The sequence below is a fragment of the Apteryx mantelli genome, chromosome 2 (assembly GCF_036417845.1).
Source record: "Apteryx mantelli isolate bAptMan1 chromosome 2, bAptMan1.hap1, whole genome shotgun sequence".
NCBI classification, from domain to species: Eukaryota; Metazoa; Chordata; class Aves; order Apterygiformes; family Apterygidae; genus Apteryx; species Apteryx mantelli.
The window spans coordinates 124,267,349-124,284,013 of record NC_089979.1 but is presented as its reverse complement, the minus strand read 5'-3'; the positions used below and the strand labels follow the sequence as shown (position 1 = coordinate 124,284,013).

Sequence of the window (16,665 nt, the reverse complement as noted above, 5' to 3'; positions counted from 1 at the left end):
AAGGAATGAATAAATGTCTCTAGACTTCATATTTCAACCAGCTATAATTTTGATAAAGTTCTACTAAATCAGGATTAAATGTTTGGAAATTGCATACTGAAAAATCTTAGCAGATATTCCAGAGTATCCTCCTCCAAATACAGTGGTGCTTCTCTTAGTACGTGTTTTGGCTTCATCTTAAGATCTTAGGTTGAAAAGCTCACTGGTCTACAACATTTTCTGTATTTCAGCTGAAACTGTTTCTGAATGTGCACAACTGCAAACTTTTCTTAAAGCCAAACATGACAGGGGCTTTTCTCTTTTCTCTCTTCCCTTTTCCTTGCCTTGCTTTTCCTTCTTTTGAACTGGCCTTTGGGCCAAGACTTAACCATGTTTTTGAGTTGGATGCAAAGTTTTACACCTGCCTCCCTTGGCCTGCTCCCACCCCATGGAAACACAGCTCAACCTTGTAGCGTTGTAACGCTCATGAGAGACACCATAATACATTGCCTCAATGAGAGCTGACAGTGCTCTGAGAAATATGACAGTACTTCTGCCCTTGATCAGGCTTCCCATTTGAAAGTTTTCATTTTGGTAATTACACCCTTCCCAGATAGTAGCCATAGCCATTGATCATACTAATATCATTATAACTGATTCCCGTAAGTCACCTTTTAAAGACACTTTCTATGGTTTCTCCCCCCCATATCTTCTTCCTCTGCAGTCACAGGATAAGACTTTTTTTGTCTACCCTTCATCTGATTGATTAGAAATGCCACATACTTCCTTTACGTATGGCCTGGTAATATACACATCACATTTCTTCCCTTGGGATCTTAATCAGAACAAGTAATGGCCTTTAGCTTTTCTCATTAGCAAAATGGAAAAGCACCATACCCAACCCATTAGAAATACACCATTGTAATACGAGCTTATAGAAAAATGGCTGCATGCCAGCAGACATGGAGTGAGTTTTCCTTAAAAGATTTTCAGCAAAAAAAAAAAGTCACCCTTTTTGTCTGGCACGCAAACGTTTGAGCCATAACTTATCACATCTGTCTGTCAAGCATTTTGCTGTTACTCCTTAAGTGCTGTTTGGACAGCTCTGTCATATAAAGGGCATTCATAAGGAGGAAATATGGGTGTCTGTACATGTATTAATGTCTTCCCCAGTGTAGATTCCCTCCACGGATTATCCTTCTCAAATTCCATTCCTATCAGGATTTGGAGGAGAGGAGGAAGTTGGGCAGGATTCTGTTCTGTTTTGCTTTGTTTTTAATTTTTCTCAGAATGTGCTAACCTGAAAAAATGTGACACGAACAACCATTATTGCTTACTCGTCTATCAAGTGTTTACCTGAGAGAGTCGTTACGCTTTTTTTAGCCCTGTCTAAAACTATTTACAATCAATACACTGACAGTGAGGGCAAGACTGACTGAGGGTTTTTTCCTACTGAAGTGAATTCCTTTTCTCTTGGCATGGACTGTATTAGGCCTAAAAAATATTAAAATTCATACCACCAATATTTGTGCTTATATTATCCAGAACTGTAAGAGGGTGTTTAAGCACAAATCTGTACAGATTGGTAATTGTATATAATTTGAATGTATATGAGCTGACTCTGTCTCCTTTGGAAAGCCAGCACTGAAGCAATACAAAGAGCAGCCTTGGAATGCTGCTATTCAGCCAGCACTAAAACACATCTGTTTTACTGGCCCCTTCCAGCATTGCTAATGTAATTCCTGGGAAAAGAAATACTAAGCACACCCAAAAAGCTATATTAAATAATGTGCTCTGGGGAGTCGGTGCTCGCTTTCTTTAAAAAAAACCCAAACAAACAGAAAAACCCTCAGGTTTTCTGGGTCTTGACTTGCCCACCTGCACAAAGTGAGATTCAGAGCAGACGCATCAAGCCAGCATTCTTGGTTGTGTCTCACATTCCATCAGCTATGCTGATCACATCTTTCCAGCAAAATGACGTATCTCAGTACAAGGCAAAGCAAATAGTACATGGAAATAATATGAAAGACATGCGGTACTCAAAAATCAGTCTATAGGGCCACTTTAAGACAGTTTGGTCAGGGAATTAGTGATTAGATGACAAGACAGGAAACATTAAGGTAGAGGAGGTGCCTTTTGAAATGTCAGGATTTTTTTTCCTTCTTTCATTTTCCATTTTAGTCTTATGCTGTTTGTCAACTTGGTATCTTTCTTTTATCCCTTTTTCTCATTTGGATGAAACAATTACAAATACTTAATTTGGGAGAGATTAGTTGCAGTTTTTGCCACAAAATAAGTTTCAGAGCTCAATACTGTAAGCAACTCTTAATACATACATAATAGACAAGCTTATGACATAACAATATAATTCAGTCTACTTAGCTAGCATCCTGGCAAAAGGCAAGGTTTCTCCTTTGGTTATACAGCCCTGGAGCTGATGCAGAATAATGTGTTTCAGAGATCCTCCCACAGTTGCTAATTAACATACTTAGGGGCAGATTCGGAAATATTCTTACTCAGTCGCACTAACAATAGGGCATTGACATTAATTTTAAGGGGAACTTTATGCTGTAAAAGTTGCAGGATTTTGTGGGAAGCAGGAAAAAAAAACCTCACAAAGAAGCCTGATATAGCAACCTTCTACTGCTCTGCCATGTAAGCAGAGCTAATGATCACGTAAATGCATTTGAAGATTTTAACTGATCCAATTCATACTCTAGTGAGAAACAGTGTTGTGTACTGCGTTATTTTAAAACATAGTACTCTAGATGCATCGATATTTTCATCAGCTATTAAAGGTAAGTATACTCTGTTATCCCCCCTCTGACCAAATATTAACATGACTGATACTTTTGACTAAGTTATAGAGGCAAGAAGAGCTAGCTGACCAGCATCCGTGATTTCCAGTTTGTGGGAAATTCATCTTATGAAATTTTCTGATTCATCTTTTAAAAACTCAAAAAGATTCTCTTGTGAACCAAAAACTCCAAACAAAAATTAATTTTTGGAAACAAAGGCTCATGGTTTTTCCAATCCAAATATAGTCTACAAGACCCTGACAGCTGCTGACTGGTATAAACATCCCTCTCAGTTGCTCTCCTGCTCCACGTCAGCTCTCAGTCAGCAGCTGCATAGACGTTCTCAGGATTTCATGTTCCAGGGCAGCCCCACCATGTCTGATGCTTTGGACAGGCTTCCTAATGAGCTGGCTTACAGGTCTGCTTACTTAGGAAGAGTTTAGTCCTGGGAGCTGCGTCACTGACAAGTCTGAAACCCCCAGCAAGCCTGCTTTGGGCAGAAGACCCAGTGGGATTGTCCTGGAGGAGAAGCAGGGCACTGGCTGGGAGCCTCAGTGGGGACTGCAGGTTCCCAGGTGGGCAGCAGGAGGCAAGGGGGTTTCAAAGCTTTACCTGAGAGCAGAGGGGCTCTCGGGGCTCTCCCACTCCCAGCTCAAAGATCCCAACTCCGTGTTGAGCAGCCTGGAAGCCCCCAGTGTTCTCATGTGGCCGTGGCAGCCAGGGCTCTTAAGGACATCAAGGTCCTCAAATCGAGGTGGCCCAAGAGCCAGGCTCCCCAGGGCTGAGTCCATGTCAGGATGTAAAGGAGAGTCTTTAGCGCTGCCCTGCAGAGGGTTGCTGGATCCATGCCACCTACACTGTGACTTTGCAGGACATTTGTTTACACATGACTGCCAGCCAGCAGGCTGATTTTCCTTGCATGCTCAGACACAAAGGCCCAGCATGTCCCAGAGGATGCATTCCCCCTTGCCTGAGCCTTGCCTGAACTTGGATGTTCACCATCAGTATGGGAGGAAAGTCTGATATTTCAGGGTATCCCTAATGCCCCCATTAGCTTCCAGTGTAAGCCCTAGCAGGAAACGCAAGCAATGTCTGCAAGATATTTTGCACTTACTGAATTGGCAAGTTGTCCTCCACCTCTAGATGAATCTTTGAGATGCCTTCTTTCTTTTATTGTTCTTTTTTTTTTTTGAAGCCAGTAATATCCTTCATTGCAGTTTACCAAAATATTTTAGATTCTAGGAATCTTTCAGAGATGGAGGACTGAGCAATACTGTGCTTCATCTGCTTTTAAGAGTGTCCAAGGTATATTTTTGTAGTGTAATGCTAGCATCTTACTGCATTATATCTGTCAGGCATGACTGCATTTTCATGCAGGAGGTGATGAAACTCCTCCTGCTTCCAAGGATAATTAGAAATACTAATGTTCAGGTAACTTTTTTTGTGTTTCTACTGTGGTATTTTTCAGCTTTTAATTATCCTTGCTTCCATCTGTTTCATTCTTAAACAGTTGGCCCATAAGCTGTCCACTCTTAAGTCTGGTTTGAAAGAGCAAATGGAAGGTGTATGCAACTGTTGAGCAACTGATGAGCAACTGTTGTTTAACAAGTCCAAGGGGTTTTCTCATGTTGCTTTAACAACAAATTTATCCATAATCTGGAAGTTCACAGACAGTAGTTTGCTGCTCTTCAGAGTCTTCAAATTCATGGAGATTTAACAGCCTCCAGAAGACGTTTACCTCTAAAAAGCAATTATTTGTTCACATAGATGGCTATGTTATTAATAATAGCTTAACATGCTTTTGTGTTGAGAGTTGTATTTTCACTGACACATTTATTTTTTTACTTATGTTGAAAATATTCTAATGGTTCAGGCTTCCTTCTGCCTACCAGCAGCCATTCATCAGGGATTAATAGAAAGAATTGTATTTAGATAGAAAGCATACGAATTTTCAGCCAACAGGTTACATAGGCAGTTTTTGTGTCAGAAGAAGCAGTTATAATTCTGCTGCATTACACCTTTATTCTTCAGTATACAAGATCTGAAGGAGTAAAAGTATGACAGAACCTCAATGATTACCAATCCTGGCTGGCCAAGACTGATGCACTTCACTCTTTTGTTATATTGTCATTGCACCCTGTTTCTATCTAGGGTGCTGCAGGTAGGACAGTCTGTAATAAATGATGTACAAACCCATGCTCAAAAGCTTGCCCCAGAGATCTTACAATGTACATAGACAGAACAGGTACAAAGAAGGTATTACAAAAAGAAAAAAATAAAAAGCCCTTTTCTGCAGAGAAATAGATACCAAGAAGCTAAGAACAAGAAGGATTCCTATAAAAAGTTTCATTTGGCTATAATGCAAGATATAATCAGAAAAGGAACTTAAGTTTCACGTCCTGGTGGGTTTTCCTCCATTTTCCCTCTTTTCAGATACCAGTAAGTTCTTTAAGTTCCTTTATAATGTCAGCCTTTAGTCTCTAAAAAGTGGTTAAAATGAATGTATTAACTTTTGGGTTATCTGCTTCTATAGACATTCCTGGAGTGCTGTTTGCATTAACTGCAGTTTTTACAAACACTGGATTTTGTATGCTAATGAGAGCATGGTGCCCAGCTGTATGTGGTGACCGGACTGTTCTCACATTCATTTACTCTAAATAGTCTTTATCTGATTAGCCCTGATCACTCTCCTTTAGTAGAAAGCCTGAATTTTGGAAATAAAGGAAAGATGTGTTAATATGGAGATTTTAGCTCATCTGCACTGTTTCTTCAGTACCTTTGTATTACTCTGCTTTCCAGAGGAACAGATTTGTGAAGGATACTAAGAACTCCTGAAGAGAAGAAGAGATTAGTTTGTAAATATAGTTTTTGAAGTTATTATTCTCTCTACCTTCATTTAACTTACTCAGAGAATTAGGTAACATCTCATTAGGAGGGTTGAAAGGAAAGTGATAGCTGGTGTTCCTAAATACATTTGTATTACTGAGCAGCAGGGAAAGAAGGTTAAATCTTGTAAAGATTTCTATTCTCTGCCTGAACAAAGAGTGCAGTGGCCCAGTGATGGGATTCTGTTGAATGACAGTGCTATTCTTGATAGTGCTGTGGTAATTGTGTGGTAAAATAGCATAATATTTTAGGCCAGGCTGATAATTATTAGCAAAAATATTGTAATATATGCAAAAACTCCCTATCTTTTATTCTCACATTCTTTAATTGGGAAAAACTAAGATTAATAACAGCCATTGAATAATTACAGGATTGAACTGGAAAATGAGAATGCTTCTGAGTAGCAAAAGATATCTGAAGTTTAAAGTAAAAACTGTGGCTGCTGGATATTGTATTTCATTGAACTGCCACTGGCATTGATGAACTAGATGGTCCTTTTCTATTCCTGTGTTCCTACGTCTCTGAGTCAGACTATAGGATAAGAGGACACAGCAAGGCAATGTTCTTTTCTATTGGAGAACAGGATATTTTCAAATGAGAAGGTGGAACCAGGGACAAAAGAGAAGCAGTTTTATTCTATGTGTCATTAAAGTTATAATCACTTCAAAAAGGTCAAAGACAGATGCAGTTTTTCTTCTTTGCAAGGAAAGAGATTTGAAAGTGGGAGGGCAGGTTTCCTTCATGAAAAAAAGTTGATAAAAATAAATCCAGCAACAGTCATTTCCTTCAGTTTTCCAGCAATGCAAATGTTTTCACATAATTCTGTTAGTGATGCAGTGTCTAGACTTCTCAGATGGTTTAAAAAAAAACCCCAGCAAACCCTGGCATTAGTTCTGAGAATCCTAAAAGGCTAAGTCATTATCACTGTATTATAGCACATGCAGTGATATGAAACCACAAATAGTCGCTAAAGACCAGAATGCGAAATCCTTGCTCATTTAATACACATAGGTTAGCTTTTACTCATACAAGGAGTCCCATTTAATCTTCCTTCAGCAGGCTGCTGTGGTGTAAATGCTCACCAGCATATACCAGGATTCTGCAATTTGGCTCTGACCATGACTGAAAAGTCTGTGTGCCTCTCAGGAGCATGTAGGTTGATGAAATAAGAAGAGCAATCTTTAATTCTCGCAACAGCTATACGTTTATATAAAAACAAAGCAAAACACCAGAAAGCAGCATTTTTACACTGCTTTATAGAAGACCTTTTCTTGAACATTTATTCCTTGCTCATTGCCCCTTGTCCGTAGTAAGGCTGCTTATCTGAATAAGTATTGTTCAGGGTTTCCCAATCTACCTCAAACATATATATTAATACCGTATTATATACATTCTTTCTGATTTACACTGTAATCATTTTGTAAAAACCCATGGTACTCATGGTAGCCAAGACAATTAATTCATGTATCAAGTAGTCTTCTTCTAATCACAGCTGTGCTATTTTATAGGCAACTAGGCCTATAAATAGAATTGTACTTTAGGGTGGTTTTTAATAATATCTATTAAAGACCTTCAGAATTCAAATGAAGCATGTGGCCAAAGTCTTCTGGTGGTTTAAACTAAGTTGCAAGAGGCACTCAGTCTCGCAGGTGCTGTCTCAGTTCAAATGCAGCACCAAATAGCTGGCTTCAGAGGTGTTTGCTATGCATCGCAGCTGTAGTCGCTTGCTGAGTCTCTGTTAACTTGGGCCCAAGAATGGCAGGCCAGAGACTTGCTAGGGTAAATGAATAAGTGGACATTAGCTGTACCTAAGTCTTTATGTAAAAGCTCCTACAAATTCCCTTCAGGTCACTCAACTCTACCTTTGATGGGAGAAATGGGTTATCTTACTGCAACCTGCTCACTCTGCCAGATAGAGGCAGCTGCCTTCCCTCTTTTTTTTCTTCCCACTGTTTGCCGCCTTTATGGGTTTAGTGTTCACTGCAGGCTCCAGAAATGTCTTGCTTGGAGCCAGACTGGGATACCCCACTGTTCACAGATCTGTAAGAACTGATGTTGCTCTCTGAATTAAACATTATTCTTCCTACAGTTTCATTTTCTCCCTGTCACCCTGCCTTCTCATCCATTTGTTACCTCCTTTCATTTAACTCTTTGTAGTCATGTAGGGTGATTCTCACAGGGCAGCAGAGGTGTAAGTGTATATTACTACTCTCTCATTTTCTAGCTATATATTTTTCACATACTTCAAGCATTTTCAAAAAGATAGAAGCAAAAATCACATTAGAACAAGGTGTGAGCAGAATATCTGATGTATCATATAAGCTTAATTGGTGCCCTGATAAGTGAAGTCCGAAATTAAGCAGTCAAGTATCGTAAAGCATGCAGTTATATTAGAATACTGCACATTGGCAGTGCTGAGAATGTGCACTCTGTATACTTAGGAAGAAATAATAGCAGTTTAGAAAGAATTTAAGAGCACCAGCACCCCCAGCAATGTCTCTTTTTTTCTCCCTAGTAGAAATGATCAACTTTTAAGAGTCAGAGTACCAAACAAGCCCCTTTATACCCACCAGATCTGTCATCTGTTCCTGTAGAGTCACTATTCATTTTACTGTCAGAAATAAGCAGCTTCTACTTTTAGACCAACAAAGCTGTACAGTTGTGGAAGAATGAGCAATCTTTTCTTCTGCCTTGTGCATAGTTTGTTGAATGACCGATCTAATTCCAGCTCAAGAATCTTTAATCCTAATGGAAATGTGTGACAAAGAAAGAATGGAGTTGGATTTTTCAGATTCTCTCATTTCAGTGCTTACAATACTAATATTTAGTAGAATTAACTGATTATTTCTAAGCTAAGCATGTGAGAGTCTCTTTCTGTCTCTCTTTCACACGTACATATGGACACACAGCTTGCCTTTAGTGAGTGTGGTTCACAGAGAAGATAAATCTCAGTGACAGTCGTCTAACAGAGATGTCTTCTGTGTTTGTCATCTGCCTGCTTCTAACTTAAATTAGTTTCCTGAGGCAGATGGGAATCCATGTGAAGACTGTGTGCTTCTGCTGGACCTCTGGTCCACTTGCAGCTGCGTCACTACAGAGTCCCTCAGCTAAGGGATGTCCTCATCCCGGGTGGTCCTGAGCAGGTCAGATATAAAAGGTTCAGTTTTCTTCTGAATCTCAGAACTTTTTCTGAACTTCTTTTCCACATCCCCAAGTAGCCAGTACACAGCATCTAGAGCACACCATTACATAAAATAGCTAGGTGAAGTGTCAGGGACACCCAGGGAGAGACATGGACTCTAGTGGGCTCAGTGTGTGCCCAGGAATCCATTTCCTTTCTGATTATCCTATTAGCAAACAAACTAAATTAAAGCAGAATCTCAGTGATAGGCTTCTAATGGTGAAAACAGATCCAGCAGTGGTCTCAGTTGGGACTCCTTGTGGATGTGAAGGGGATTTAGATACTTAAGACCAGCTGCACATCTCTGAGAATATACAGGCACCTCAATGAGTCCTTCAGCGAGAGTCTGGAGACTAGGAATCAGTTCCAAGCCTTTCTACATGTTTAATTGTTGACCTGGTTACTCTTCTGTGAAATGGTGAGCTTACCTTTAAATTCACGAAGATAAATGCATTAAAGATACTTGGGTACTCCACTAAAGTACACAGTATATGTACCCATAATACATACCAGTCTGATACTATGTGGTCAAGAGGCAATTGTTAAGCAGCAGTACTTCTCTGTAGGATTGAGCCTTGGCTAACTTATACGAGCCAAATTCTTTTCCAGAAAAACTATGATTTCATTTGTGCCATTGGTTCAATTAACTTGGCCCAAGCCAAGAAGAACTCCAAACGATTTAACCAAAAGGTTGAGCCACCGTTACGATGGACATTTACACAGGCAGAATGTTATACACAGGGAAGAAGTAAGATTCCTACAGTTCTTTTAGGCGTCTGGCACAAGTGGGATACTCTATCCATTCTCTTGCAATACCAAGAGCAATGCTTGCAGTGTCAACAAAGATACCAATTAATTCCTGGACACCTTCTATTGTTGTGCTACAGAATTCCATGCCAAATGATTTTGCAAAAAATTAAGTAATCTGAATTTAAAGGCAGTCAAATAATTTGACGTCTATATAATAAAACTTGTATGTGTTTGTGTAAGGTAAAAGAAGAGCAGACAATTGCATCTTAGGAGTCTGAGTGTATGCTGATCATCTGCTGGGTTCAGGGAAGAAGTCTGAGAAAATCAAAGTTGAACGAGGCTACTTTGTTCTTTAAATTAATGCTTTTAATTGAAGAGATATATATTCCTTTGGGAGAAACTAGCTTGGACAGGTATTTAAAACCCTTGTAAGTCTTTGCAGAACTATAAGAGTGAGTGCTTCGAGTTGATGTTAAATATTGACACATTTAGAACAATGCTACACAGCAGATGTCATCCCGACATGTGATGGCAACATGACAGAGGAGACTGAATGAAACTGAAGCAGTTCTGGAACACCCTGCTGTAACAGTCTCATTAGTTCCTAATCCCTGAGGCAGGAGAATAGCCCTACTGTATCGAGTACAATGGGGATAGTTGGGCTAATGTCTTTGGTGGCTTAGCATTCATAAAAAAATATTGAATTCAATTCTCTTTCTGAAGAAGAAGAAAAAGGAGCTGCAGAAAGTGATGGGCTGATACAAGCACACATACACTGGGGGCACTCCAGTCTCTCTTTGCCCAAGTTAAAGAAAACGCTGTGAATTTCAGCAACAATATTGTAATGATTTTCAGCACAATATGCTACTTATAATGCAAGTTTACAATCTGTCCCCCCTGTTTTCTTTACTAGCTTTTTTCTATAGAAAACAATTTCATTTAGGTCATTCCTTTTTTTTCTTTTCCTTGAATGAGGGCTTCAGAATTTAGTGCTGGGATTGTTAAATATGCCGTTCTCATTCCCTAAGCCCTTTCACCAGCATTGCTGCAGATTCTGCACCCCACTTTGCAATTTCATAATGCATGTTTGTGACAGGCATATCAAACCATCCAGTTATTTTAAAATTGAGGTGAGAGAGTGCTTTAAATGTAAATTTTACTATAAACAGTGGAATAAAATCTTGCAAGCACTTCCTAGCTCTGCCAGGAAGCCAAGCTATATTTAACTCATTTTAAAATTCATCAAATACATTCTGGGTAGATTCAGATCTTCGGCATGTCTTTGAAGATAACATGTAGTGGAAGTGTCATATAGTCAGTCGTGGGATTGAGCACATTCTGAGATTCTTGTCAGTGAAGACATACAGTTAGGACTGGATTGTAGAAGGAAAAGTACATATAGATCTGACAACTTAATATTGCTACTTTATTTGAAGATTTAAACAATCTGTTGCATTCAGCTCAAGAGCTTTTTAGGAAGTGCTGTATGTAAAGAGATTAGTGCCATACCAATGGCAAAATCCACATCCACTCATAAATTAAAAAGAGAGTTTCTTACAGCGCTTGGGAGAGAAAATAGAGAAGCTAATACCGTGTGTTTCTATAATAATAATTCAGAGAGGTTTCTAGATGCTTAGAAAAGATCCCTGGATATTAAGAATGATCTGTAAAAATTTAGTTAGGGTTTCTATGTGTAAAAGGAGACACTCAGAGATCTCTTCCTCCTCCTGTCTTTTTCCTGTCTTGGTTCCAACTCCCCTGCAACTTTGTATCCCTGTAAACTCCATTGCTCTTATTTATAGGGTTATATAGAGACTGGAATAAATCTCAAATTTCATGCTTAATTTTTTGTAGGTGTCATTAAAAGATTCCAGAAGATCGTTTAGACCTTTTTGTATATGTAAACACTATATATGCTGCTATCATGCTCCTTTGTGTTTTATTTGTAAGTACAAATAGGAGTCTCTTGCTTTTAAAAAGTAGGTGAAAAATAATGTAATCATCTGAGTCTGCCAGAAGGATCTTTTGCTGTTGCCTATATTCAGATATGACCTCACTTTAAAGTTCAAGGTTATGATTTTTAATAACTAATAGGCTACATTCACTAAAATTATTAATTAAAAGAAATATACTAATTAATTAAAAGAGTATACCCTAACCAACAAACTGTACAGGAAATTGAAAGTGTCATGTTTCTACTACACTCTATGCAGCTTGATTGTGGTTCTCTAATGTTAATTTGCCTTTGATTTGTTCTAGTACATGACTGCTGCTGCACCTATGCAAGGGACCTACATTCCCCAGTACACTCCTGTGCCTCCAACAGCTGTCCCTATTGAAGTAAGTTTAATTCCGTCCATGAAAACAGACTGAAGGGGCAGCACAACTCTTTATCTATTACGCTTCATTGTACCTGTTGTTTGAAAGGGGCCTAAAGTCACTTCATGGAATGGTACATCTTTCTGCTTTTAAAATTAGGACTGCATGTTCTTTCTCTCTTTTTCTTCCCTTTTTTTTTTTTTTGGATGATTTGCAAATGCTCTTGTTTTGCCTTGTTTTGCTGTACAGTAGGACGTGTAATAAAACAGCAGTGACTATGATTATTTTTTCCCCATGTATTTGGGAGGGAGGTGGGAAAAGGCAGGAAAAGAAACCCAGCAAGCAGACCATGAACCCAAAAGCAATTCCAAGAAGAGAAGCCTGCAAGAGGGTTTGATGCGATCCTTAGCAAGTATAGGTAATTGCTGAAACATTTAGCCACCAGAAAAGTGATTGAGCAATGGAAACCTTCCTCTTGCACTGACTGAGTGCCTTTTCATCCTTGAGGAAGGATTCGCTCCCTCCCTCCTTGGGGCTGAGTCATGCTGATGACAGTCTAATGAGTATTTACCCAACCCTGTAGACCGCAAGCTGCTGGGAGAACATCAGCTCAGCCTCCACCACGGTGCAGCTTCATAAGGGCAGCTGAGCAGAGCAAGAGGAGGGAGGCTTGGTGTTCTTCTTCAGTGCATGCTTCTCTTTGATGCTATCCTCTGTCATTAATAGCTTCTCCCCTACTCTGGGATAACATGAGGGGTGTCAGGCTCTCAGTACTTTTATCTTCAGCTGTGTTGGCTTTGGAGTCGATTTTATTACTACTTTGTGCTTTGAGGATGCTGTGTTAGCAGTGTTGTCGGCATGGCTCCACCAGCAAAGTGGACTCATCCTGGTTTCTCATGGTTCTCTACAATTACCGAGATTCCCAAATGAGTTCCAGCCGGAAAGGCTGCTACTATTTTGTCATACTGAGCTGGTCATGTTTTAGTCTTTTTTGCTTGAGGATAGTTTTGCCCTAAACGCTGTTTGGTTACAAATGGACCACGGATGCCTATTTTGAATAGCCATTCTTAGGTATCCAACTGGGCAGATGCAAATCCAAATTAAAAGGAGATGGTGGAATGGAGAGGAGAGTGACTCATGCAGCTGTGCAGCTGCATGCTGTGCTGGCCAGTGCCAATAAGAAAGTGAGGTTAATCCTTCCTGACCCCTCCTCAATGTCACCCACTGGTATATTCATGCCTGATAAAGTAAGATGGTATAGTAATTGAATATTAAATATCTTAATATATAGCCTGTCTTGCTCTGATCCACTGATGATGATTATTGTTATTGCTAATCTGTATTTATGTAGCGTTATGAACCAGGACCTGAGTGTACTAGATGCTCCACCAGCAGAGACCAAAAATATGGTCCCTGTCCCAGAGAGCTTACACTCACAAGATGAGATGGACAGTATCAGAGGGATAAAGAAAAGGAAGCAGACAGAAAAAGATAGTACTGGCAGTCTGTTAAGCAATAGATATGCAGAGCTATCTATTTTCCTTTACATTTCTCAAAAATGAAACTGATACTTTTTCACAGATAATTTAAATTAAACTACCTGTTGTTTACATAGGACTCAAATAAAAACAAAGCAAGTGCTTTGTGCTCCCTCTTCTGGCTCTGTTGTGTGCAATACAGTAATCAACTATGTTCCCAGAAGAGACCTGCTAGCATTATAAATGTGGTCAACAAACCCAACACGCAAGTAAAGGAAAGAAAATATAGCTTACTTTGAAAGCCTGCAAAAATAATTAAAAATAATATTAATCAGACTGTCTGAATAGGATAAGAAATAGTGCACAATGTTAAATTCATACGTAACAACTATTATTCAACTTTTTTTTTTTACAAATCTATACATAAAAACAAAGCTTCATTGCAGCTTTGACATAACAGATAAAAATTTTTAGTGTGAAGTAAATTTATTTTTAAAAAGGAACATACATAAAAAGTGCATACATGTGAGTGTAGTACTCTTCTAAGAAGGCTAGAATTCTGTATGGTACGTAATAAAGCAGAGAGCGGTGGGGCTAGATTCTGCCCTTACCACATTGCAAATCAGGCAAAATAAATGCAAAGGCATTGTGAAGCTGGGGTAGTTAAGTGAAAATCAGAAGAGCCATATATATGTTGTAATAAAAAGATAAGGGGTAAAATCCAGTCTCCACTGAAGTCAGTAGGAGTTTTGCCTTTGGCTTTGAATGGGTAGGGAACTGCTCTCAGAGGTGCAGGTATTTTCCACTGCTGCCTGTGACAGCAAAGTACTGCAGGTGTCTGTGTAATAAGGAAGCTTCTCGCTGCTAGATTAGCGCTCTCCTTAAACTGATGGAGTGTGTTGTGTTAGCATGTGGTTCTGCTATCTCAAACTCTCAGCCATGCGGTACATCTAGAGAAATACAGGAATGGTGAGCTGGTGCTGAGCTCCTTCTTGAAGTTCACTGATATGAGTAAAATTAGTAAGTTTTTCATGTTCTTATTTGCTTCCCTAGGGTGTTGTTGCTGATACTTCTCCACAAACAGTAGCATCTTCATCACAGGAAGCCAGTGGTCAACAGCAACAGATGACAGTGGAAACATCCAGTGAACATGCGCCTGCATATTCTTACCAACAGTCTAAGTAAGTAGACATATGTTTTGTGACCTGAAGGATATGTCTCTTGAATATAGTGGGCCAAATTCTGCTCTCCATTTCAACAATAAAATTCAGAGTAGCTTCATTAAGTTCAGATGAGTTCTGGATATATAGCAATGCAATTGTAGAAGGTTTTGGCAGATGGCCTCACTTTGGCAAGTTGTCTTTGAGTTCCTGCCTGCAACAATATGCTTCCTAAATGTCTTCTGCTTATTCTGGACTCTGAAAGATCTCACCAACTGCATTAGCAATGATCATGCTGGGCTAAACTGGCATCTGGTGTCAGAGGTTATAATGAGGGCCTAAATTTTGCAATGGTGAAAATGTTGGTATGTAACACATCTAAAGGTTAATTTCTGAAATTATGGCTAGTGAAGCAGTAGAAATTGTACCAACTTGGTATTCAGTGTGTGTGCACAACTGGTGCCGTGTAGGCACTGAGGGGGCAGGAGCCGGGAAGGGAAGAAGGGATAACAAAAGGGAGGGGGAGAAGGACTGTTCTTTCTCTCTCCTGTCCTCTGCTCACTTTATTTGCTTCCCACGGAATGCCTTGGAAAACTCAAGATCTAAACAGTGATGCATGGACGTAGAACATCTAGAGACCCTTCATCTTCAGAGTAGTCCTCAAACACACCCTTCCTTTGTCACACTAGAATTGGTCCTCACAAAGGCTAGGATACTTAGGCAGGTGACAGAGTACTCACAGGGACTGGTCTAAGTTGGACAGATTGTAGAAATTGTGCTGTACCCCAAATCCAATCCTTTCTAGTAGATGTGCATTGAATGTCAGCACCACTGTGAAAAGAGAATTACATTTTTCATCTTGGGGAATGGGGTAGACAAATAGTCACACAAGAATATGTTAGATACATCAGTCAATACATCATAACATAGTACTTACAGTGCAAAAGGCACAAGATATGAGCTGGCATAGAAAAGGTTAGAATTATACCATTCTGTCAGTTGCTTTGCTTATTTTTTTGACCTCTGAAAGTTGAAGATACATTTGTTTGTCTAACAGATGAATAACAAATGGCATCAGATCACAAAGTTGCCTTTTTTGACCACCATAACATGGACCTCACTATTTCTTATGCCACTCCCATATTCGTCTATATATATATATTACCTAAGTGGTTGATCACAACTTTTTGTTGATGCATCCAGTATTCTGTTTTGGAGACACATTTTATGTGTGTGCACCCCTTCTAGCCATCAGTCTCTCTAGTGCCTATAAAAAAAATGATGGCAAAATACTTACATAATAGAATGTGCAAAGAGAAAAGTGTATGTGACAGTACCATGCTGTTCACTTGATTTTATGATTGTGTTCTGAAGGGATTTGGATCTGACCATTCTCATGTTCCAGCTCCCTTTCACTTAAGCATCAAAGCAGAAGAACATACTTTCAGAAGCCCTCATAAGGTAGCTGCGAGCAGTTGATTCTGATACTTTTCCCACATGAAAGTATATTGCAAATCTTTACTGAAATGAGTGCTGTGTTTCTTGCTAGTGTGGTGAATTCCCAGCTTCTCAGAGAATGAGATCCCTCATCTTTCCTTGTCAGCTACTGCCTTGTTGTAATGATGGATACCGGTCTAATGACATTGGCATTAATAATCAGAGGAATTTCTCTCTTTTTTAATCACACAGGCAGATACATTACAGACTTTTTATTCTGATTATTTCAGGCTTTTTTTCTGAAATGTGCCCTCTTTTGTGTCTGCCAGTTGTGAGCAGAAATGCAAAGTCTGGAAGGCTATAGAAACAAACAAAATTATATACAGTCTCTCTTAAAAAAATCCCCATGCCTGAATATTTCAGCAACCATTAGTATAAAAACAAATAAAGATTTTTTTCAATTAAAATATAATTTTATTAATCCGCTCTTCCTAAGAGCACATTTATCAATAGCAAGCACCATGCCCAATATACAACAGCTATTTTCAAAGCAATAGAGAGGAAGTCATTAATATGACCAGACAATGATTTTATCATATACAGGCAAAGGAAAAGGCAGACACTATAAAATGGTTTCATAGGAGTTGATCAGGCAGGAGACAGGTTATAACAGTGTA

The 16,665-nt window shown here is 39.2% G+C and overlaps 1 protein-coding gene across 11 annotated transcripts in view; it reads left to right on the top strand.

Moving 5' to 3' along the window:
* Positions 1-16,665, top strand: part of RBMS3 (RNA binding motif single stranded interacting protein 3) — a 722,481-nt gene that overhangs the window by 697,881 nt on the left and 7,935 nt on the right. For 7 of the 11 annotated variants that reach the window (XM_067291474.1, XM_067291473.1, XM_067291476.1 and 4 more), the window contains 2 exons: positions 11,854-11,934; positions 14,445-14,572. In XM_067291474.1, the coding sequence (XP_067147575.1) occupies positions 11,854-11,934; positions 14,445-14,572 (209 nt within the window). Of the gene's footprint in view, positions 1-11,853; positions 11,935-14,444; positions 14,577-16,665 lie in introns of those variants that run through there. The other 4 variants (XM_067291475.1, XM_067291479.1, XM_067291483.1 and 1 more) reach the window with 1 other exon arrangement.